At 40.9% G+C, this 25564-nt stretch overlaps 1 protein-coding gene across 1 annotated transcript in view; it reads right to left on the bottom strand.

The window, feature by feature from the left end:
- The window catches only part of LOC137089401 (uncharacterized), a 126218-nt gene extending 108624 nt beyond the window's left edge, over window positions 1–17594 (bottom strand). Inside the window, exons 1-15 of the mRNA XM_067452980.1 lie at window positions 17468–17594; window positions 17279–17329; window positions 16832–16980; window positions 15780–15850; window positions 15449–15614; window positions 13069–13206; window positions 12797–12974; window positions 9581–9717; window positions 9396–9499; window positions 8202–8367; window positions 7922–8107; window positions 6643–6795; window positions 4900–5044; window positions 2931–3089; window positions 2723–2841 (exon numbers count right to left, since the gene is read on the bottom strand). Coding sequence (XP_067309081.1) covers window positions 2723–2841; window positions 2931–3089; window positions 4900–5044; window positions 6643–6795; window positions 7922–8107; window positions 8202–8367; window positions 9396–9499; window positions 9581–9717; window positions 12797–12974; window positions 13069–13206; window positions 15449–15614; window positions 15780–15850; window positions 16832–16980; window positions 17279–17329; window positions 17468–17537 — 1992 coding nt within the window. The 5' untranslated portion in view covers window positions 17538–17594. The remainder of the gene's footprint in view (window positions 1–2722; window positions 2842–2930; window positions 3090–4899; window positions 5045–6642; window positions 6796–7921; window positions 8108–8201; window positions 8368–9395; window positions 9500–9580; window positions 9718–12796; window positions 12975–13068; window positions 13207–15448; window positions 15615–15779; window positions 15851–16831; window positions 16981–17278; window positions 17330–17467) is intronic.
- Between the last annotated feature and the right edge of the window lie 7970 nt (window positions 17595–25564).

Below are 25564 nucleotides of genomic sequence, written 5' to 3'. Positions count from 1 at the left end.
GGTCCGTGAGTAATAAATTAGCCCCCAAATTTATTGGCCCATTCACAGTCACCAAAATCCTTAGTCCGGTGACTGTTCGCTTAAAACTGCCTCCTGCGTACAGTACAGAAGGATACATCCCGCATTTCATGTTTCCAAATTAAAGCCCGTTTTTTATTCCCGCATTAACCCGCCTGTCCTGGTTCCCCCACCGCCACGTCTCGTAGATGGGGAACCTACTTATTCGGTAAATCGGATTCTGGACTCAAGACGGAGGGGACGCGGATTTCAGTATTTGGTGGACTGAGAAGGTTACGGTCCGGAGGAGAGAAGTTGGGTTCCTGCCAGGGACATACTGGATCACTCTCTCATCGATGATTACAATCGACAGGTAGGTCCTTCTGGGAGCACCACGTTGGGTGAATGCATCGTCTCACCTTTTCTGTGTGTGTGGGTTTGTTGGAGGCGTGGTTTCTGATTATTCGGATTCGGATAGCCCATTCAGCCCTGCGTCACACCCCGGCGTGCTCTCTCTGCCTGCCCGCTCTGCTAGTGCCTGATCTTTAGTATCTTTAGTAGGAATTTCCTGCAGGGAGAGCCCCACTGCTATCCCACAAGACCCAAACAGTGGACTATTGGATAACGCTGGGAAAGCGTGCCCCTGGGGGCCGCTGCAGAAGCCACACTCCCCCGAAGGAGATAATGTGTGGAATACACGTATGGACTGGCCGTGGGCAGTACTACATACGGGAGTCCCAGGGGTGGCCCCGGCCCAGATGGGTCTCCCGGAAGCACCACCGGTTGCGACGCGCATGAGGGATTAGGGTCCCGCGGAGGTTCACTCTACAGGTTTGTCCTAACCGTAATCCTGAGGTCACCCCGGCCATCCATCAAAGTAGGTCTATTCTGCTGGGCAGGAATAGATCTAGTTTGAGCTATGGGTAGGGGGACTCCACCTTCCCGGAGGAAGGCGACTCTCGACCTCAGCACCGCGATAGTCATGTTCCCGCAGTGAGAACACAAACTATCCACAAACGCTGCCTCAGCGTGCTGTAAGCCAAGACACGTGATACAGCGCTTGTGACCGTCAGCGGGCGACAGGGAACGACCGCATCCAGAAACGCACGGGTGGAAAGACATCCTGAAAAGGACGGCACGTCACCCGTGTAGCTCTTTTTGTGAGGAAAATCTGCTCTTTTAGGTGTTGAAGCACCCAGGGATCGACCGCGGCAGAAACAACAGGGTTTGTGTGCAGCCTGTTTTCTGCTCTCACCAGAAAAAGGAACACGCCCACCGAACCAACTGTGTGTGGTGTATGTGTGTGTGTAAGTGCAATTTGCTCAGTTTGCTGTGAAAACAGCAGCTCTCTCAGCAGCAGTGAGATCGCTGTCTTGTGCCGTCTGGCCAACACAAGAGCGATTTCCCCCGGCACACGCTTTCTCTCTCTCTCGTTGCTTAGATAGCAGGCAGTCAGATGCTTCATCAACGCCGTTCGGCTCCGTAGTGAATTACAATGGTGTGTGGTGAGCGCTTCCGCTTTATACCCGCGCAGCGGGGCGGGGTGCGATATGCAAAGCACGCACGCCAATGTTCATTGGCCCGTTTTCTAAATCTCGAAGCTGATAGGGGCTCCGGAAGTGATCCCCATTCGTCGGTCTAGTTCTGACGTACGTCGAACGTGACCGACTGAAGGGGAACTGAATTAATTTGATATTTTTCCCCAGAACACAAGAAAAAATATCTTATATCATTTTACTCACCGAGTAAATACATCTTGATTTAAGAATTTTTAGATATTTGGACTAGAAACAAGAAAAAAAAAACTAAATAAGAGAGCATTTTTTGCAGTGGAGCTTATCCCTCACCGTTTCAAAGATTCCACAGTTTTAACTAGCCAGGCTTGACGAGGAGAAATGGCAGCTGTTTGTTACATGGTGTGAGCAATGTCATGTAAACCCAGTTAACCAGTCTCAGTTCTTGCACGGAAATGGGGCCTATGTAGCCTGACAAGCCAGACCCACATCAAGATGTTTGGTCTGGAAACTCACTATTGACAGGGCTCAATCCGAGGGGTGGGATAAACGGTTGTCTTTCAAACTCCCTCTGCACGCGATAGGATAGCGCTACAACCAACCAGAGCAACGAAGGTGAAACAGAGCTTGTTGATAGATTAAACATTCGCCATATCCGGTCGGCAAAACTCCGAACACATCTTCCCTTTTTAAGAATGACTTCAGTGCAGTTCTTTGTTCTTTTCTCAGAGAAAAGCTTAACTCCAAGTCTTCCAGAGTTGCGGTCAAAGCTGATTCGAAAGACCGCCGTTCGCCAGTTTCTGTGTTTACTAGAAGCACGCAAACGCAACTCGGCCGTCGTCATTATGGCCCCGCCCACCGACTCTATACACGATGTGATTGGCCCAGCAAGAGTTAGGGGAATACAGCTTAGAAGGGTATTGAGAGTTGCTAGACGACACTCACGGGCAGATTATATTTGCTGCCGATAGGGTGCGTCTAGATTTCTAGGCTAGGGCCTATGCACTTAGTTCCTCATCTCTGCTTGCATTCCTCACGCTCCATGTTACACTCAGACATAAAAGTAATGTCCGGTATGAAATAAGTTATTAGATTAGAAGTGTTTACTGATTAATAACTACACAATAAGAGCAGGAACACTACACTAAATCATAAATGGGGTCAGTTTTACATTTTTAAGTTTTGTGGAAAGAAAATACAAACTGATTCACCTCCAGAAGATTGAACGCTCTGCCTAGGATGTGAACTGTCAGATTCGCCATAGCATAACGTGGAAGAAAAGATTCAGGGGAGAAAACCACAGCTCCCTCGATGTTAGCAGCAGCCCCTCCTGGAAAAGACAGTTAAGACATTAAAATGGGAGCAAATCAAAATGTTATAAACAGAAAACAGCTGGAAAAGTTACATTATGTCTATAACCTGTGTCCACTGTGTGGTCCATATGTGAAGAATATTTCCATGGTTCAGATTCAAAGTCTTTACTTATAATATCATCCGGCAGTGACTCCATCAGGTCTTTCTTCAAAGGGTCTTCTGTTTTCTGGATATTAAAAAGGTGACTCCAAACAAACGACCCAACTGAGGAGATATCATAGAAAACGTATAAGAAAATGTGTCATTCTACAGCTGAAGAGTTTTGGAAATATGACAACCATTTCTCAGGAAATCGTGTCATTTTTTCCCCATGTGTGACAAATTCCATATTTTATTAATTACACATTTTTGCACTGACCGTTAACGCTGCAGCCACAATATTGCATCTTACAGGATTGGAACTAAACATGTTAAAAAAGATTTTTTTTTTCCCAAAATATAATGTGTGATTTATTATAAGACACACCAAAGGAAGTGTTACTACCCGAATTTACTGTTATGAATATTTATTGATAAAACTGTACAATAAAGTTCCATTTGTTAACATCAGTTAACTACATTGGTTAAGAATGCATGTATTGATCTTTTTAGTTTACAAGATTTATTAATATATTATCAAAATCATAAGTTGTGCCTGTTAATATTATTTAAAGGGATTGTTTACCCAAAAAAGGAAATTAGCCCATGATTTACTCACCCTCAAATCATCCTAGGTGTATATGACATTCTTCTTTTGGGCATAGTGGAGTTACATAAAAAAAAAGTCCTGGCTAATCAAAGCTTTATAATGTCAGGGATTGTTGCTCTGTTTTCAAGTCCATTAAAATGCATCGCTCTGCCAAATAACGTGCTCCATGTGGCTCTGGGAGGTTAATAAAGGCCTTCTGAAGCAAATCAATGTGTTTGTGTAAGAAATATATTCATATTTAAAACGTTTCCAGGTAAAGTTCTGGCCGATCAGCTTCCGTGTAAAAGTGTTGAAAGGGCATTCTCGAAGTTCAAGATAGCGTACGTGATTTCTGACGAGCGTAATTGGTCGCGCAAGCCTTTAAACTGCAGAGGCACTTTCAAAACTTTTTCCATAAACTGAATACGGAATGCAATCGGCTGAAACTTTACTTTATAAAGGTTTAAATATAGATATTTTTTTCTTACACAAATGCATCATTTCACTTCAGATGGCGTTTATTAACCTCCCGGAGCCGTGTGGAGCATGTTATTTGACGGACAGATGCATTTTTATGGACTTCAAAAACAGAACAACAATCCCTTACTTGAGGGTGAGTAAATCATGGGCTAATATTAATTTTTGAGTGAACTATCCCTTATTTACGTTAATCATTGGGTGCGTTTACAGGCATGTTCTTAAGCCGATTATGCCTATAAGCTGACTATGAACATTGTGTAAACGCGGTAGGCCTAACGGTTATAATGTAAACGCGGTAGGCCTAACGGCCTAGCGGTTAGGCCCTAACCTGTTTTTGCAAAAGGCATCTTACTCGATTTCGTGCTTCATGTAAATGCATTAACCTGCATTCTGTCGGCTTATTGAAGTGCACATGTGTGATAGGTGACAAAAACGCAAACTTAGAGCAGATTTAAACATATCCAGACAGAGCGAGCTAGCGTTTTGCATGAATTAAGGACATATATCACAAACGCAGACTCTTCTAAGATCCAGAAAATTGTAAAGGTGTGTTCTCTTAATGCAGTAAAGTAGAAGAGGTTCAGTGAAAACGCTGCATCTGGAACTTCATGAGGGATAAAATGAGCCACAAATCTTCCGCTGATATGTTGATTATTTATGATTAAACTGATTATTTTAATAAGCTGATTTTTTTGAGTTATCACCTTTCTGGTGTGCATAAACGCACCCAGTGTTAGTTAATGGTAACTAATTAAAAAGTGTTACAGATTCATTAATTCATATTATAAGAATTTCAAACTTTTTGTGACAGTGTTTATTTAATATAGTACATTTGAGTTACTAATTATTTTAAGTACTTTTCAATACCTTGACTGGACGTCTCATTGCTTAACGTTGTCTTCACAATCGTAAAAATCTCCCGGTTTGGACAGTGCATGAGCTGCTGATATGCTGCGATTCTGACCTCCACATTCTCGTGCTGTCTTTGAAATGCCTGAGCAAGGGCTCTCCTCTGATTATAAGAAAGAACATAATGTAAGTACGCCAGTTATGCCGCCATAGTATGGAATGAATTTTGTGCCATAATTAAACAAACAAATCCAGCATTTTGCAAACAAACACGATCTGCTTTGCAAAGGAAAACACAACTTGCAAACAAACAAAGAGCGATGTGCAAATGCAGTTCATGCTGATTTTCTCGCAAATGCAGTTCGTGCTGGCAGATTTTCTCACAAATGTAGTTGAGCAACTTCCTCTACCAGAACAGCAGATGGCGCTTTGGGTCAATTTACGATTTTCAAACACGTTTTCAGACGAAAATGAGCGGGGAACCGGATGCAGTATTTCTATCTTACTGTAACTAATATTAATCTTTTTGAGATTTTCACTTTGTCAACCCTATTTCATAAAAACAAAACATAAAAATATAAAGAGATTATTGTGACCAACAAGTGCAAAATCAGTAGTGACATATGGCTGAAAACATTTTAGCTAGGGCTTTTTCTTATTAAAATGCATGCATCCATCCTCCACATCATTTATCCGCTGTAGTGTAACGGAATATAAAAAAGTATTTACTTTTATCTGTACATTTGATGATACAATTCAAATGAGAATATTCAAAATAATGTAAGGGTGTATCGTGTCACAATATATTGCAATACAAAAATCCAACAATAGGCTATGTATTGTGGATTAAAGTTTAGACAGATTTAGTTTTGTATATGTTATTGTCACATTAAATATGGTAAATCCTGATAAAATAAAATATATTTTAAGCAGAGTAGCCAGAGTATTATAAGCAGAATGATGAATATTTGTTTTTCTGCTGTCACCATTTCCCTGTGTATGGGGGAGAAGGACCAAGCCCAGCCAACTATAGTTCACCTCTGATGCAATATAAAATTTAGCACTTTAATGAACACTGTTAAAACTATACCATTTTAACTATTTTTTGATTTGTTCAAAGTATTGTGGGTGTATTGCACTGCAGGGTCGTAACCACCATAGACATTGAAGGGGGAAAGTCCCCCCCAATAATTAGAAAGGGCCAAATTTTAAAGGTTTAAAAGTAACATTTTAGTTTGTTTTGCCTAACTGCTTGTCAATGTCAACATGATTGAGATGGCCAATCAAATCAAAGTAGGCGAGGTTTGCGTTCTCTTTTGGCTTGTGCATACAGCCTTCACACACAGACGAGCCAATCTATTGCTTAATGCCGTTGCGGAGAGAGACTCTATTCCCTGTGTCCCTGCTCTTAATATACAATCATAAAACATCTTTGATTTTAATGAAGAAAAAAAAAAAACTACATAAGAGCGGATTAGAACCCGAACCCATTTGTGAGAAAATCAGCACAAACTGCATTTGTGAGAAAATCTGCCTGAACTGCATTTGCGAGAAAATCAGCACGAACTGCATTTGCGAGAAAATCAGCACGAACTGCATTTGCAAATCGCTCTCTGTTTGTTTGCAAGTCGTGTTTTCCTTTGCAAAGCAGATCGTGTTTGTTTGCAAAATGCTGGATTTGTTTGTTTAATTATGGCACAAAATTCATTCCATCCACGTAACATCAATGTAAATGTGTCACTGATGTTTGGTGATGCTGACATCATGATGGCATGGGATCCTCCTGAACGCTCGTATAGCAGCCACACGCAGCTCCAGTGGCACAGAATAATTCTGCACACAGCGGCTCAGTGTGGAGATGAGATCTGATACAGCCGCACCTGCGGTCTCCACTGCTTTCAACACATGCAGGAGCTACACGAGAGACACAGAACAGCTTAAGAAATACTGTATTCCAGGTTCAGTCGAGTTAAGCTAAATTGACATAATTTGGGACATAATATTGATTACCACCAAAAAAATGTTGGTCTTACACTTACAATGGAAGTGAATGGAGCTAATAAGTAAATGTTAAATACTCATTGTTTCATCACTATGGCCACAATAAACAACATGTGTTAACATGATTTCCATGTAATGTTATAGTTTTACAACTCTGTTGTCAAGAAATCGAAACACCATAAATCAGTTTTAGTTGTAGGACTCTTATTTTCACTGATTTCTTTGTAGTGTCATCCTTGTTTCTATATTTTGTTCCTATTTCCTAAGCTGTGTCCGAATTCAGAGGCTGCATCCTTCGAAAGCCACGAAGTTCGGACCGGCGTTGTAAAATGGGATCGTCTAGCCTATGGAGGATTTTTCTTGTGACAGCTGCCGTTAAGAGTGACAGTAACGTTTGTACTGAAATTCTTTAAAAGTTATATTAATCTCTGAAAACAAAACAGGGTTCACAACCTGTATACATGTTCACCATGGTCAATTTCTGTATATATTAATGAGAAATCTATAAACTAGGGGCCAGATTTACTAAACAGCGCAAATTAACGAGAGAGTGCCATTCCCAAAAAAAGCACAAAAAGATTTTCCATAAAGATGAAAAAACGTCTCTGAAATGCAGTGTAAGATCATACAAGACTTCGCAAAGAATGAGTGAATAGACAGGGCTTAACAAGGCAAAGGGCAAACAAGATAATATAACGGTGGAAAAAAAACAGCACAGGATTAGTTAGACCAGGCAATGAGCTGTGGGAAATGTAGTTCATGGTGAGATAAAACAGATAGAAGTCCCCTCTGGTGGAGCTCACGGGCACTCCAGCTGGCGGATGTAACAGCGCCATAAGTGAAAATATGTAACTTTGATTATTCCTTCTTTTATGGGGGTAAGTAAAAGGGGGGGGGGGGGGGGATTGTACCAAAATAAAGGATGATTGGTTATCAATATAATGCCCCCAAAAAATGTCAATTGAGTTTAACCTATATCAAATATTTGATTGTACAACAGCATATCTTTTTAATGTTTATTGTCATATTTCTGCTGTACCTCTGTGATCTGAAAATGATCATTCACTTCACATCCTGCCTCAAGACTCTGCTTAAGAACATGGACGAACTGCTGGACTTCAGAGATCTCATTACATGGACCCTGTTCCTGCTGACAAAGGCCGTGGACCAGTGAAGACACAACCAGTAGCACTTTTGGACGAATAAGAGGTATCTGCAGCAGAGCCTGGAGGATAAAAGTTCAGAAAATCCACTCTTGTTTTAGATACAGCTTTTAGTTTCGCATTATAATTAATTAATTGAACAACTCAAAACCGTACACTGAGGTGACGAATCATGGATGAAGTAGGGTGGGAAGCAAAACTGATGGTATTGAGGAGGGGTAGGATATGTTCCTGGTCAACTTCTTTGTTCAGTATAAGGTCTGTAGTGACAAGGATGCAGTCCTCAGTTCCACAGGCTGACAGCATATCTACAAGGGGCTGCCTGTCATGATATCAGAATCAACATTAACATCAGTAAAATAAAAAAATGCATAACAATAAAAAGCCTCTACATGGTGATGGGGGGGGGGGATTATTGTGTGTTCTGTTGCAAAAGTATTGGGTTGTAAATCTTGCTTTCTCTTGCGTAACATTTCTATTCTCTCGCAAAACATTTGCATTCCTCCGGGAAACTTTGCGTTTGCTCGTAATTGTAAAACATTTGCATTGTCTCGTAAATGTATTACTCTCCCTAATAAACTTTGCATTCTCTTCACAAAACATGTCTGTTCCACCGAAAAACTTTGCAATGCCACCCAAAAGTAGTGCGTTCTCTCGCAATTCCATCACAAAAGTTGTATACATTTCTGGTCAGAACTCTTTCGATAATGCAAAAAGCATTAAAATTTCTCCCATCTTTTTTTTTTGTTTGTTTTACCATCACCATGTCCCTTTTATGGGCTTCATATATCTATAACCGCTAACAGAAAAGTAAAATTAATCTCACAAAATTTAAAATGATATATGCATTTATAAAAATACATTATATCATGTTTATGACAGTTTAGTTCATCAAAATTTATTTTAAATTATGGCCCCACTTTATATTAGTTGGACTGAACTACTACTTACTTACATCAAAAAATAAGTACAATGTACTTATTGTGTTCATATTGTATTGCAAAACACTTGAATATATATAAACACTGATATCGAGGTGGGATATACGGGTAGTGTTAGGGACAGGTGTGTTGGTGTGGGTAAGTTTAAGGGTAGGGTTCGGTGTAATGGAAGGGTCAACAGTGTAATTATAAATGTAACTAGAAATGAATTACATATGTAATTACATGTCTTTTTAATGTTAGTACAATGTAAAAACCTGTATGTACATAATAAGTGCATTGTATAAAATGATTTATAAACATTTTAGTGCATCGTAGTTAAGGCCAACTAATATAAAGTGGGTCCAAAAAAAGTTACAAGCAAAGAAAAAAAATACTTTAATAACATAATAATTATTATAGGACCAACCAGTCATCTCTGCATTTGAAGGAGGCCTCCTGCCACAAATCTCTCAACTGATGGGATGACAAGGTTCTCAGCTGAAGCACCAGATTCAGCAGAAGCTCTGATTGCTAAGAATGATGAAGAAAGGTGAAAGAAACCTGCCATCATGAATTAAAACAACACTTTGATGCCGTGAATTAGTGCCTGACCTGTTGTTGATCTGCAAGATGAGCACACAACCTCCTAACGTTGTTGGAAACCTCTTGAACTGATGGTCCACCATATCTGCCTGAGGTTTGGCCTTCAGCCTCAAACACAATACTGGTCAAGTAGCCGGTGATCTGCCCTGAAATCACAAAGATGAATAATTACACTTTACATGTGGCAAAAACAAAGATTTACAAATGCTTTAAAAGTATTGTGCAATCTTAGTCATGTTAATTGCTGGATTGTGTAATCTTAATGCATGCAACCTTAGCAGTGTTACAGATACACTAAATAAATTGCATTCATTCAGAAAAAAATGCTTCCTTGGATACTACCTGAGAATTTCATGTACTTTCCAAACCACATTTTTTTTCATGCACTTTTCCACTTTTAATCACTGAATAGTAAAAATTCAGCAGCTATAGGAATCAGTCCATTATTCTTAATAACAATGTTTGGCCCCACTTTATATTAGGTGGCCTTAAGTACTATGTACTTACATCAAAAAATAAGTACAATGTACTTACTGTGTTTAAATTGTATTGCAAAACCTTTGCTGATATTGAGGTGAGATACGGGTAGAGTTAGGGACAGGTGTGGTGGTATGGGTCAGTTTAAGTTAGGTGTAAGGGAAGTGCCAACTGTGTAATTACAAATGTGACTAGAGAAATTAATAACAGACGTAATTACCATAGACCATAAAAAAAATAATTACACGCTGGTATTTTTAAAATGTAAGTACTGTAAAAACATGTATGTACACAATAAGGGCATTGTATCAAATTATTAATTAAAATGTTAGTACATAGTACTAATATAATATAATATAATATATAATATAATATAATATAATATAATATACCCACCCATTATAAAGTGGGTCCCAATGTATTTACACCAAACATTTTATAATACACCTTTGCATGACATCAATTTAAATAAAATGTGACAGGTTTTTTTTCTTGGTCTATGTTGATTCTGAAAAGATTTACTTCTTAGACAGCCTAAATGAAATGATAAAACCCATTCAGGAGCAGCCAAACTTACACTGTAAAAAATTGCTCCAATTGAAAATGTTCTAGTGACTGATCACATCTGAATATTTGATGCAATTTAATTCACAGAAATTCAATTTGGCTGACTGAATTTTCAATTGGAGACCTGATTTTTTTTTTTTTTTTTTACAGTGTACAAAAAGTAATAAAATATTTAACCCTAATGAGTTTTAGGTAAATAGATTTCTTTCTTTTTTACTTGTTTCTAAAAAGTTTATTTAAACATGCAATGTAAAATAACATCACAAACAAAACAATTTTTAATTTTTTTTTTAATGGACTTCATTCGAGGAGTCCAAGGCCCTGTTTACACCTGGTATTAAGATGCATTTTGGTCGATCGAATCACAAGGGAGACACATCACAAGACGAGGGAGACACATTCCTGTTTACACCTGGTGTTTTACTCCGTCTATTTTGTCCACTTTTAACTAGGCTATATTTTCAGATTTCTTCGAGGTGAGAGTCTATAGGGGCGGGTAAATGTATCACATGAGTGTTTACACTATATATGAAAGCAACCCGGTCGAATACACTTCCAATAAATTATGGAAGTGGTCAAACATGGAAAAGCTCAAAATGTTAGACCTGTAAAACATTTTACACCTGTATTTAGCTAGCCTAGAAATCTAGACGCACCCTAGCGGCAGCAAATTTAATCTGCCCGCAAGTGTCGTCTAGGAACTCTCAATACCCTTCTGAGCTGTATTCCTCTCAATCTGGATGGGCCAATCACATCATGTATAGAGTCGGTGGGCGGGGCCATAATGACGACGGGCCGAGTTGCGTTTGTGTGCTTCTAGTAAACACAGAAACTGGCGAACGGCGGCGGTCTTTCGAATCAGCTTTGACTGCGATTCTGGAAGACTTGGAGTTAAGCTTTTCTCTGAGAAAAGAACAAAGAACGGCACTGAAGTCATTCTTAAAAAGGGAAGATGTGTTCAGAGTTTAGCCGACCGGATACGCGAATGTGTAATCTGTCAGCGAGCTCTGCTTCACCTTCGTTGCTCTGGTTGGTGTAGCACTATCCTATCGTGTGCAGAGGGAGTTTGGAAGACAACCGTTTATCCCGCCCCTCGGATTGAGCCCTGTCTATGGTGAGTTTCCAGACCAAACATCTTGATGTGGGTCTGGCTAGTATTTAGCATTGTCCTCTTGTGATCTAACTGACCTAAATGCATCTTAATGCCAAGTGTAAAACAGAGCCTAAGTGGTCATAAAAAAGCTTGCATATTGGCTGTTCGCAGTCACAATTGACTGACCAGCCGACCACAGCAAATTAATGGGAAACACCCTATCTCAGAGCTATTTTTAATTTACCAGCCACCATGCTGAACAGAAATGAAGTTGCGCTTTAAATTCGCAAATACGAAATGGTCTGGAGAAATGAATTTGAGTAAAATTATATTTTCTCTTAAAACTTCTAGTTCCCTGTATTTTGTAATTTGTGATTTGTTACAGTTGACTGCAAATAACCTGTGACCAAGATGACACATGGGCTGAATCCAAAATTGCCCCCTATACCCTTAAATAGGGCCCTATTTGCGGGTACAGCTATTTGTAGTGATCGAAACAATAGTGGATGTTATTGAGTGCACTCATTCTATACCACATTGCACCGCACTAATGACAGCCGATGTAGGAAAAGTGGTTCTTAAGTAGCACCAAAACATTGCTTGGCTAGAAGTAGGAACCGCTTGCGTCGGGGGCTGGGGGCGGGGTTACCGTGACCAACAAGACAAACACGCATCTTTTTAAAGAGCAGATAATCGAGCTAATAGCTGCTCGATTGTATTCTCCGTCAATTCAAATCAGTGAACTGCATAATTGCATTGAATTCGCCGTGTTTTGATGCCAATCTAGGATCGTAAAGCAATGTACATCAATATTAACGCAACATTCTGTTGATTGAAGGCTTCTTCGAGATGCATCAGTGCTGCCCAGAGTTGTAACATTGTGAAATTTCAATTAGAAATATCAAAAAATGGTACTAGGACAGTGGTAACGTATTTGTATTTAAATCAAAACTGAGCTAAAGGAATCAAGCACATATTAAGCCACATCTAGAGACAAAATGTCTGAAGAGATTTGAGGTGAGCTCTTTCGGATTTTGAACCGTATAGTTGTTTGCTAATATGAACATTTTCAAAAGCCATAGTCTTACCAAAGTCCGTTGGAATTACTTCAAGGGTTCTGAGTAGAGTTAAACTTGAAACAGTTTTAGTTTCTGATGCTTCTGACAGGCCTGGCAGGGGAATCAGTGACACCGTTTCTGTACAGTTGACCTTCTTCAGCATTGTTCCATCGTGGAGCTGGATGCACGAGAGACCGGCACTTACTGTCTAATTGGAAGACAGAGATACACAAACTAAAGACAAACTCACATTGGATCAGTTGTGTGAATGTTAAGTGTGATATACAAAAATTGGGGCCCACCATGCCCTCCTTCAGGGGGACAGAGTGCCTCCAAAACTGATTGATTCTGTCACTGAGGCACTGCTGGAGGTTTCTGATCTTCATCAGTGATGGTCCTCTCTGTTCATAAGAGCTCATGCATGTCCCATACAGATCAGTCTGTAGAGGAAACATAATCCAACATCATTAATATTATATTGCTCAAAACAAGGTTAGATTTTTAATGATGTTTAAACATTTAAAACTTTTTTAAATGTTTTTTGGTATAAGACTTTTATGCTCATTGTCAGGTCAGTGAATTAGAATTCACAGCATGCACCTCAGCCTTCAAATATGGCCACTTCTGACTCCATGGCTGTGTCTGTAAGCTTGTGCCTGCTACAAATTGAGCGATTTCTGTAATCCTATAAGATCATTATAAATCACACTGTACAACATGGATCTAATATACTTATGATTTATACTGTATGTACATATACTGTACTATGATGATGACACCTATTGAATCGTAAGTGAAGACGCTAGTATAGAAGAATAATACATCAAAGCATGCGCTAGTGGTAAACAAACAGAGCAAGATGAATCGCACTTTGGCAATTGTGTTTTTTATATGCACTTTTGGATGTGGATGCAGTCACGGCTAGGGAAAAGAGGCCAACTTGGCAAATGGGGCTTGAGGTAAGTAGTTTTAAAGTGGTGATAAATTGAGAAATCAACTTTCCCTTGAGCTTTTGATATATAAAAGGTTATGGTAATAGAAGAATGTCCTGTAAGTTTCAGAGCTGAAAACGTCCTTCTTCTATATTGGATTCTTCTATATTGGATCCGACAGAAGGAGTTGTGCAACACACTTATGTGAGTAAAACCTGTTTTTTATATGTAATAATGTTGCATTGTTATAGATCGTTTTGCTTATGTGTACATGTCTAACAGAACATACCTTTAGCACGCTGGACTTGCAAAGCCCAACGTCCCAGGGCTGTGTGTTTTCCAGACAGGCTACTAAAATGTAAGCCCGTCGGCATGCCGATGAATCTCGTAATATTCCTTTCTTCCGTTCTACTGTGTTCTCTCTCTCTCGACTTGACATTTGAAGGGTGCACGCATGTGTGTGTGTGTGTGTGTGTGTGTGTGTGTGGTTCGTGCTTATATCAAATGATCGTGCGGGCTATGTAATACAAAACTAATAGTCCAATCAATCGCAGGTGGATGAGAAATAAATCATTGTGTTTGTTTGATAAAGACATACTTGAATAATTCCGGTTGCTGCTTTCAAAACAACCCTTCCCTCATGTGAACCGAACTGACAGGGGCATAGAGGAGCTGAAGCTCATTAAATATGCAAATCTTATCCAATCCTAGCTGTGGGCGTTTACTTCCAAGTATCCAGTACTGCACGGTGCACGCCCATCAAAACCCAGCGTTCAGGAGAGAGCCTCAAAACCAGTGTAAAAAATAGCCCATTCCTTAATAGTTATGATGTATTTGAATGTAAAAACCACACAAACGTCATCAGTTGACCTCAGACAACAGTATAAAAAAATTTAAAAAGCCAGTTTTAGTGTCATGTCACGTTGATCAAGACACCATTGATGCATGGTACATTTTTATTGGCTAGACATACATTGTAGCAGCAAACCCACTATGAGATGATCATGCTAAATTTCTGACACATTGGTCGCAAGACCGTGACATCAGTCGTCTTTGAATCTATCTCACATATGACTATTAACTAATTGCTAAGTAATATGCAATTGTGGTTGTGGGTTTTGAATTAATTTTGAATTAATTAATACATAGTCATGTGCCTCAACTAGTAAAGTCACAACATAATGAAACCGTTGTAAACCGTTGGCTAATAATTAATTAAAGCAGACAACTGGAAGTTGAAATGCATGGCTTTGACCCGTTGTGGTATTTAACACATAAATATAGTTAATATAATATGTTATTAGGGAATTAATACATTATGACACATTTAACTAATAACAATTGAATGATTATTTAATCTATTAATAATATAGAATCTTCATTAGTTGCTGGTGCAGTAATAATTAATAAATGGTTTAGTTCATCATGAGTCATACATTAACTCATGATTATCTGTGCATTTGTTAAGCATGAATTACTGCATATTACCACACCCATATTGTAAAGTATTACCAATGAAATACATCCTTGATGAATAAAAGTATTATTTATCTATTTGTAAATCTAATCTGATCCTATTTGTTTGACCATAGTGTATTTTGCAGTTTTTAATGAAATAACCCACTTTGTAATATACTTCACATTTGCATATTTCTCAAATATATTTAAAAAAAAACGAGCATGTGTTTATCATATAAAAATGGGCCCTGTACGAAACTGCATGCAGAGTGAGCTACATTTCCTCTCTCACCTCTCTCAGCGTCTCACTGACTCGTCCTGAGTGAGAGGTCTGGAACATGCTCAGAATGGATCTCTTGATGTTGAGGGTCCACACCTGCTCAGCCTCCTGTGGGCAGAGCTTTGTGACCTTTCCCCCCTCGAGTGAGAACCGTAGGGGGTTCTTCTCCAATGACTCTCTGAGAAATCAAAACACCAGATGGACCTTCAACCTCTCAACACTCATCCCATCCATGATAAATACAGACTATCTCTTGACAGCAGAAACAGTGCAAATACAGAAAAGGTTATGTCAGAACAGCATGAGTGAGCATAAATAGCACCAACAGAAACTTTAAAATTACCTTATGTTTTTCAAGCGTAGCACTGAATTGTCTCTTTTCGGTGAGCTATGCTTTATTTGTATGTTCCTCAGCTTTGGAAAACAAATAAGGAAGAGATTAAAGGGGGGTGATGAATTGAGAAATCAACTTTCCCTGGAGATTTTGATATATAAAAGGTCATGGTTATATAAGAATATCCTGTAAGTTTCAGAGCTGAAAACTTCATTGTTAGTCAAAGAAAAGCTTTTATAGACACCAGGCCCAGAAAACGATCGTGTTCGTATCTTGACGTCATCGAGTGGCGAAACAGGAGAGAGGAGAGAGCCTCAAAACCAGTCTAGAAAATAGCCTATTACTTATTAGTTATGGTATTTTTGAATGTAAAAACCACACATAAGTTGACCACAGGCAACAGTATAAAAAATTTTTAAAGCCAGTTCATGACACCTTTAAACATATTTTAAACATGGTGCCTGAATAAATGGTTATTATTTTAAATTATTATTTACTATTATCTTCAGATTAAATCCATGTGTCCATGAATCTCGAGTGCTTACAAATGTTGTTATAAAACATGTTGCATCGTAAAGCAAGAATATAAATATGCACTCTAAAAATATATATAACTTTAACTCTTTGAACATCGCTTAATTGATTGTTTGAGATTGGACATACTGCATGCCTAAAAATCTTAAAAACAGTTAATTTAGCTTAATTTACATTTATTATTTAGGTTTATTTCTTGAAAAGAAAATAATTGTGTTTTTAGTGGATTCACATTGTTCATAAATATTGGCTTTTTCAAATATTTGAGGTGTTTAACTTGTGTCTTACAGACAGTGTACTCAGTTTTGTTTGTCATTGTACCAAACATGGTTATTCTGATCTACCGGTACTTAAATACTTTATTTACTAAATTCCTACGGTATACTGCATCGATTTAGCTGCTTTTACTCTATTTTAAAACAAATAAATGTAAATTTAAACAAGTAAATGTAAAACAATAAATAAAAAGACTATATATTTAAATTTAGAGTTTGAATGACAAAACTGCATGCATAAAAAGACCATACCTTTAATGTCATTTCTGGACATCCTGGTCGGACAGCAATGTCAACCACACAGTCCAAAGCCAACTGACTGCCTCCTGATGAAGGACCTTTCCAGGCACTGGTTATCGTTGTACTGTATCTATAGGTGTGCCTTTGCCCTTTCTGCACATCTGTACACACAATCATTTAATTGTGTGTGTGCGTGAGAGAGATTGTTTATGTGCATTTATTTATACTTAAGGAACAAATTTGTCGCCTGGAGTGAGCTAAATCAGACAAATCCTCAATTTGGTAAAATCCTTAATTGTAAAAATGATATGTAATGTTGTCTGAAGGATTAGACAGTATATTTAAAATGACCTGTATAAGAAAACTATAGATGTCTATGGTAATATGTGTGTAGGATAATATCTATAATTTTGTATGGATAAAAAGCCAAAACATATTTATCAACATTTATTGTCTTACCAGGGCAAGTAGACTTGCAAAGTTGACCTTGGTGCAGATTGTGGCAGTCAGCTTGTAAAAAAAAGTTAAAAACCATCATTGAATGCAAAAGTACTTACTTACATAAACTTCTCTTGGCCATTTACTAGGCCATTTTACATATGTCAAAATATTCAGGGGATATTAAAGAATAAGATATTAAGCACTTACCACTGAAGAAGATTAGCAACATAATTAAACAGAGATTTTGGAGCGACAGACAGACCGGAGACATAGCCATAAGTGATTGGATTTAAAGTAATGCCCTGCACCAGCACTTCATAGGAGAGACCATTACTAGGAAAGCATAACCACATAAGTGACTGGATAGATGTTGAGTTAAGCCTCTGTAAAAACCCACAGGACATTCAGACACCAATCAGAAGATAGATGCCCACCAGGGGACCATCCAGCTAACAAAATCTCGCAGCATACCGATGGACATCTTGAACAGCGCCTCATCCTTCTCATAACATGCTCACAGATTTGGCATGGCTTGAGCATTGAGCAAAGCATTCCTTTGTCTGCTGGCGGGGTGCTTCAAAACCTTTGAAAAGTTTAATTATTTAAATATTTTACTATTTTAATTATAATGCTTGTTAAATGTTTAGTGTTTAAAGATCCATTTGTTTTATTCTATTTTGGATTAACATTAGATTAATGTTTTAATAATTAATAATTATTTTATATTACCCAATATATGGGGCCAATATGTAAACACTAAAATACACACAGTTACAAAAGTTTCACAACAAGGTGTAAACAATATCTGTTTTCACATGATTTAAGAGTTTAAAATCACTCACTAGCTTTTCTGTGTACATCTTTTCAATTTTACAACCTTGTTGCTATATAAGTTAATGCTGAAAAGCTCTAAAACCATAAATAACTAAAACGGTTTTAAGAGATAAATGCAACTGCTTTTAGAAAATTAATCACATAAGTGCTTTAAATCCCCCAAAAATGGGCCTCCTTCACTTCCATTCTAAGCATGCTTTTACACTTGGTTCTATTGCCTGGACCGAACCTGAATTCGATTGCTAACCCTTCATCCTGCCCCCACTGGACTGTGTTCCTATTTGGGTCTGAGCCAGGCCCGAACCGGAGTTCGTTTTTGTCAAAGCAGCCGCTGTTTACCCGGTTGCTTAGTGTAGTAAGTTCGTTAGTGTGGAAGGAAGAGGACAAGGGGGTTGGCGTAACTGCTGACGACTTTATTTCAAACTCAATAACAAACGTGCACACTCAGGCGTGTGACTTCTCAAAACACTCATGTAACGTTTAACTTCCGGGTTACGGTCCTTCCGGCTTCCGGGCAATACTCAGTCTCTGTGGGGTACGTCAGCAGTCGCTCTCTCTCTCCCCTGCTTCCGTTTCTCCAGGCGTTTTATACTCTTTCCGCGCCCATTACTGAAACGAGATACAGGTGTTACCAATCTGCGTCCAACCCACTCACTTACCACTCGTCCCGAGACTCTATCTCCCGCTGCAGACCTCGCTGAACCACGCCCCCCTTGCCACATACCCCCACCGCCCGACTCAGGCCGGGGAGCCGTCCGGCCTGCAGCCCCTCCTCCCCATTTCTGGAGAGGAAGTCAGCCACAGCCATCTGAGCACCCGGCCTGTGGACCACCTTGAACTTAAAAGGCTGAAGAGCTAGATACCAACGGGTGATCCGCGCGTTGGTATCCTTCATGCAGTGGAGCCATTGGAGCGGAGCGTGGTCCGAACAGAGGGTGAACTCCCGCCCCAGGAGGTAGTAGCGGAGGGTGAGAACGGCCCACCTGATGGCAAGGCACTCTTTCTCGATGGTGCTGCTGGCCGGTGCGGCTAATGTACAGCACCAGCCGCTCTCCCCCCTCCACCTCCTGGGCCAGGACTGCGCCCAACCCCCTGTCCGACGCGTCAGTCTGCAACAAAAAGGGGAGAGAAAAGTCAGGGGAGTGTAATAGCGGCCCGCCACACAGAGCAGCCTTAACTCGGGTGAAGGCCTGCTGGCATGGCTCCATCCACTGGACCGTTACTGGTACCCCCTTTCTAGTGAGGTCAGTCAGAGGGCTGGTGAGGTCCGAATAATTGGGTATGAACCGCCTATAATATCCCGCCAGCCCCAAGAACTGCCTCACCTCCTTTTCGGTCTTGGGCCGCGGACAGGTCGCAATCGCGGCGATCTTATTAATTTGGGGACGCACCTGCCCATGGCCCAAGTGGAAGCCCAGATACCTTACCTCCACCCGCCCAATTGCACACTTCTTCGGGTTGGCCGTGAGCCCCGCTCCCCTCAGCGTCCTGACATGCTGCATATGCCGCTGCCAATCGTTACTGTAGATCACGATATCATCTAGGTAGGCAGCAGCATATGTCACATGGGGACGTAGAATCCTGTCCATGAGACGCTGAAAGGTAGCGGGAGCCCCAAACAAACCGAATGGAAGTGTGACAAATTGGTGCAATCCAAACGGCGTGGTGAAAGCTGTCTTTTCTTTGACCAATGGAGACAAGGGGATCTGCCAATAGCCCTTTGTTAAGTCCAATGTCGAATAAAAGCGAGCCGTGCCCAGCCGATCAAGCAACTCGTCAACCCGCGGTATTGGATACGCGTCGAATTTCGACACAGCATTCACCTTGCAATAATCCACACAAAACCGGACAGAGCCGTCGGTTTTAGGAACCAAAACTATCGTGCTCGCCCAGTCACTGCTGGATTCCTCTATTACCCCCATGTCGAGCATCGCACCTAATTCCTCCTGAACCACCTTTTTCTTGTGTTCAGGTAAGCGATACGGCCGGCTGTGAACTACCACGCCCGGCTTGGTCTCAATATGGTGCTGAATCAGATTAGTACGACCCGGTAGGGGCGAGAACACGTCGGCAAACTCGGACTGTAATTTTGATAAATCAGTGAGTTGGGACGGCGAGAGGTGATCTCCCCCGGGGGCCAGCGCGACTGATTGTGCTTTGATGTTCGCCTCCGGCCCGAGATCATCCTCCCCCCCGATCACCGTTGCCAACAACACTGATTCGACCTCATTCCATTTTTTGAGGAGATTGAGGTGATAAATTTGACGAGCCCCGCTCCTATCGGACCGTATTACCTCATAATCGAGATCCCGACTTGTCGTGCGACCTCAAACGGCCCCTGCCACTTAGCCATCAATTTCGAGCTCGACGTTGGGAGTAATACAAGTACCTTCTCTCCCGGCGTGAATTTGCGTAGTTTAGTTCCCCTGTTATACAACCGGCTCTGGCGGTCCTGGGCTTGCAACAAATTCTCTCTGGATAGCCGCCCCAATGTGTGGAGTTTTGTTCGCAAGTCCAGCACATACTGAATTTCATTTTTAGCCAAAGATGGTCCCTCTTCCCAAGTTTCTCGCAGGACATCCAGCACTCCCCGAGGCTGGCATCCATAGAGAAGCTCGAAGGGGAAAAACCCCGTGGAGGCTTGCGGGACCTCCCGCAAGGCAAATAAAAAGGGCTCTAACCACCTGTCCCAATTTTTGGCGTCTTCCTGAACGAATCTGGCCTCTGGGGGGAACGCGAGGAGGGCCCGGTGGGCGGGACCTAGGGAGAGGGACAGGGCGAGAGAGAGAGACAGAGGGGGGAGAGAGAGAGGAAGAGGTTAGTACGGGGTCGCCGACTCCCGGGCACGCCCCCATGTGGTCCTCCGCCAGATTGATGGCCGTCTCCGGCGACGTGGGCCGGTGGCACTGGACCCACTCGGCCGTTCTCTTGGGGAGCCGAGTGAAAAACTGCTCCAGTACTACGAGATCGACGACATGGTCCACATCGCTTCCGCCGGCCATTAGCCACTTGCGGCAGGAGTCCTGGAGCTGCTGGGCCATCGCGAAGGGCCGGCCGGCCTCACCCCAGTCCAGGGAACGGAACCGCTGGCGGTGCTGCTCTGGCGACCGGCCGACCCGCTGGATGATGGCCCTCTTGAGGTCATCATATACCAGGAGGTTCGCCACCGGAAGTTGTTGCGCGGCCGCCTGGGCTTCTCCGGACAGAAGTGGAATCAAGCGCACCGGCCACTGCGCACGGGGCCATCCGCAGGCCTCCGCTGATTTTAAGAATAGTTCGAGGAAGGCCTCGGGATCGTCCTGTGGCCCCATCTTGTGCATCGGCATGTGAACCGGTGCGCTGGTCTGCCCGGCGGCCTCGGCGCGAGCCTCCCGGTCGAGCCAGCTCCGGAACCTCTCGCGGTCTTCCTGCTGGCCTTGGACGATGGCTTGGAATCGCCGTTCCTGGTCCGTCCGAAGGTCCAGCAGAGCCTGGTGTTGTTCGCGGTGAAGGACCGCGAGGGATGATATGATGTCCGCAAGTGGGGTGGAGGACGAAGTCTGCATGGCGGCGGCGCTGTCCTGCTTCCCTCCCGGGTTTCGGCACCAGTGTAGTAAGTTCGTTAGCGGAGAAGGAAGAGGACAAGGGGGTTGGCGTGACTCCTGACGACTTTATTTCTCAGGCGTGTGACTTCTCAAAACACTCACGTAACGTTTAACTTCCGGGTTACGGTCCTTCCGGCTTCCGGGCAATACTCAGTCTCTGTGGGGTGCGTCAGCAGTCGCTCTCTCTCTACCCTGCTTCCGTTTCTCCAGGCGTTTTATACTCTCTCCACGCCCATTACTGAAACAAGATACACGTGTTACCAATCTGTGAATCGACTCATCGACTCCATTTACTTTACATCAATACAGGGTTAGAAATCAGACAAAATTTCTGTTGTTACACACTTAAATTATTTCCTCCCAACACTAAGTCCTAAAATCCTCTTAATAAAACCGCACACTTTTAGCATGGCCGTCCAAATGAATCCAATTTAGCGATGACTTTAACGGTGGCTATCAACATTTCTGTATCTATCTATCAATCAATCAATCAACTTTATTTATATAGTGCTTATACAACCACGATTGTGTCAAAGCAGCTTCACAGTGTCAAACAGGACAATATTTCAACAAAATTAGATTTGGCTGTACCATTGTTGTGGAGAAAATAGTGATGTTATCAGCTTATTTTAATTTATCATATAGCAACAATGTTGGCAGATCAGTATTATAGTTTATGGAATTAAATAAAACCTAATTCATTAATTTTATTTATATATTTAGTTGAATAACTTTGATCACAATTTTAGTGTCCCCAACTGAGCAAGCCAAGCCAAAGGCGACAGTGGCAAGGAACCAAAACTCCATCAGGGCATGATGAGAAAAATAAACCTTGGGAGAAACCAGGCTCAGTCAGGGTGCCAGTTCTCCTCTGGCCTATTAACACACCGTGTATGATTATTATTCTGGTAACCTTACAGGTCAGAAAAACAACCACACTCAAATCCCTCAAACTCTACAAGGATCCCTATGATGGCGCATGGCGTTACCAGCTCACACTCCTGGTCAGAGGATTGTGATGACAGGCTGCATGCGCTCAGGATTAGGAGTGGGGAAGGTGAATTTCTCCTCAGCGAGGCTGATGGTCAGAGTTTAGGGTTCTTTATTCCTGCCTTTTTATTTTTTAAATCTGTAACTGTCGCCACCTCATTACTGATTTTCTGGAGCTCAGCTAGGCCTATAGCTACACAGACAGTCAGCATATTCTCAACAGTTAGCATAAATTATTCATTTCTAATTAATATATTGTTAGATTTTTTATTTTTTTTTGTATACTGTACGCTTAAACATACCCAGTCATACTGTTCATTTTTGCTAATTTTGGCCTTCATACACATAACCGTTTTCACAAAAAAAATGGAAGAGACTCAATTTTGTATTTCAGATGCTGTCATGCACCATCCATAACCTCATCATCTGCAGAGATGCAGCGCATCATTTGCCACTCAGTACACATATACATAAAGATCATGGGGGATCGTGAAAATATAGGTCCTTCTAAAAAAAGTAGCATATTGTGATGAAGTTCATTATTTTCCATAATGTAATGATACAAATTAAACTTTCATATATTTTAGATTTATTGCCACCAACTGAAATATTTCAGGTCTTTTATTGTTTTAACACTGATGATTTTGGCATATAGCTCATGAAAACCCAAAATTCCCATCTCAAAAAATTAGCATATTTCATCCGACCAATAAAAGAAAAGTGTTCTTAATACAAAAAAATTCAACCTTCATATAATTAAGTTCAGTCTGCTTCAATGCGGCGTGGCATGGAGGCGATCAGCCTGTGGCACTGCTGAGGTGTTATGGAGGCCCAGGATGCTTCCATAGCGGCCTTAAGCTCATCCAGAGTGTCGGGTCTTGCGTCTCTCAACTTTCTCTTCACAATATCCCACAGATTCTCTATGGGGTTCAGGTCAGGAGAGTTGGCAGGCCAATTGAGCACAGTAATACCATGGTCAGTAAACCATTTCCAGTGGTTTTGGCACTGTGAGCAGGTGCCAGGTCATGCTGAAAAAACAAATCTTCATCTCCATAAAGCTTTTCAGCAGATGGAAGCATGAAGTGCTCCAAAATCTCCTGATAGCTAGCTGCATTGACCCTGCCATTGATAAAACACAGTGGACCAACACCAGCAGCTGACATGGCACCCCAGACCATCACTGACTGTGGGTACTTGACACTGGACTTCAGGCATTTTGGCATTTCCTTCTCCCCAGTCTTCCTCCAGACTCTGGCACCTTGATTTCCGAATGACATGCAAAATTAGCTTTCATCCGAAAAAAAGTACTTTGGACCACTGAGCAACATTCCAGTGCTGCTTCTCTGTAGCCCAAAAGTGGCTTGACCTGGGGAATGCGGGGCTTGTAGCCCATTTCCTGCACACGCCTGTGCACAGTGGCTCTGGATATTTCTACTCCAGACTCAGTCCACTGCTTCCGCAGGTCCCCCAAGGTCTGAAATCGGTCCTTCTCCACAATCTTCCTCAGGATCTGGTCACCTCTTCTCGTTGTGCAGCATTTTTTGCCACACTTTTTCCTTCCCACAGACTTCCCACTGAGGTGCCTTGATACAGCACTGTGGGAACAGCCTATTCATTCAGACATTTCTTTCTGTGTCTTACCCTCTCGCTTGAGGGTGTCAATGATGGCCTTCTGGACAGCAGTCAGGTCGGCAGTCTTACCCATGATTGCGGTTTTGAGTAATGAACCAGGCTGGGAGTTTTTAAAAGCCTCAGGAATCTTTTGCAGGTGTTTAGAGTTAACTAGTTGATTCAGATGATTAGGTTAATAGCTCGTTTACAGAACCTTTTCATGATATGCAAATTTTTTGAGCTGTATGCCAAAATCATCAGTATTAAAACAATAAAAGACCTGAAATATTTCAGTTGGTGTGCAATGAATCTAAAATATATGAAAGTTAAATTTTTATCATTACATTATGGAAAATAATGAACTTTATCACAATATGCTAACTTTTTTTAGAAGGACCTGTATACTGAACTTGGCCTTCATTGGGCCAACATATCATGTTCAATGTCAGTTGGTATTAATGTATTCAGCTAAGAAATGTTTTAGAGCACTAAAAATTTTTGCTACAATTTGCAATTGTTGATAGATAGATTTAGTTATATTTTATTAATGAGGCAACAGGTTTATTAATGAGGTTTGTTAATTAGGCAACAACGGATTATTAAACACGCAGGGAAATTCAGGGAATCAATAGCATGCATGGTTTCACAGAGGGGATTAAGCCAGGATTAAGTCTTAGTTCAATTAGTGCATTTAAATAGCTTTTTGATAAACGTGCCTCAGGAAAGAAAAAGAAAAAACATTACTGGTGTTGTGCATCTTAAAAAACAATGGTACAGACATGTTTTAAGTTGCGTTCAGTTAAAACAGCTAAAACATGCCTTTTAGTCTGGGACTAGGTTTATGCTTTGTCTGTGAAACCGGATGAATGAAACACAACAAACAGCTAATCTGTAACAACAAATCATCATGAAGGAATTTTCTATATAGTTCTTTTTTTTTTTTTTTTTTTTTTTTTTTTTTTTTTTTTTTTTTTTTTTTTTACAGGTGTACCTTTATTTTGTACTGCATTGGGTTGTGATTTTTCAAATATGATACATAGGCCTATCATATACATAGGCTTTTGAGGGATGTTTATTTGTAAGTCTCTCAATCATCATTGTATTGCATTACATGTTTTGCCCCCCATGGAATTTAATTATAATTTTAAGACATATTGGGAATAATACTTGTATTTTAAGTCTTCATTATAAATATCTTGCTAATTTACATCAAATTCTTATCTAAATAATCTTATTTTCATCCTATCAGCAACTGCTTCATTATTGTATATTTCTGCTCTTGGCC

The sequence above is a fragment of the Pseudorasbora parva genome, chromosome 9 (assembly GCF_024679245.1).
Source record: "Pseudorasbora parva isolate DD20220531a chromosome 9, ASM2467924v1, whole genome shotgun sequence".
NCBI classification, from domain to species: Eukaryota; Metazoa; Chordata; class Actinopteri; order Cypriniformes; family Gobionidae; genus Pseudorasbora; species Pseudorasbora parva.
Note: the sequence above shows the minus strand (reverse complement) of the source record. Positions and strands in the feature narration are given on the sequence as shown.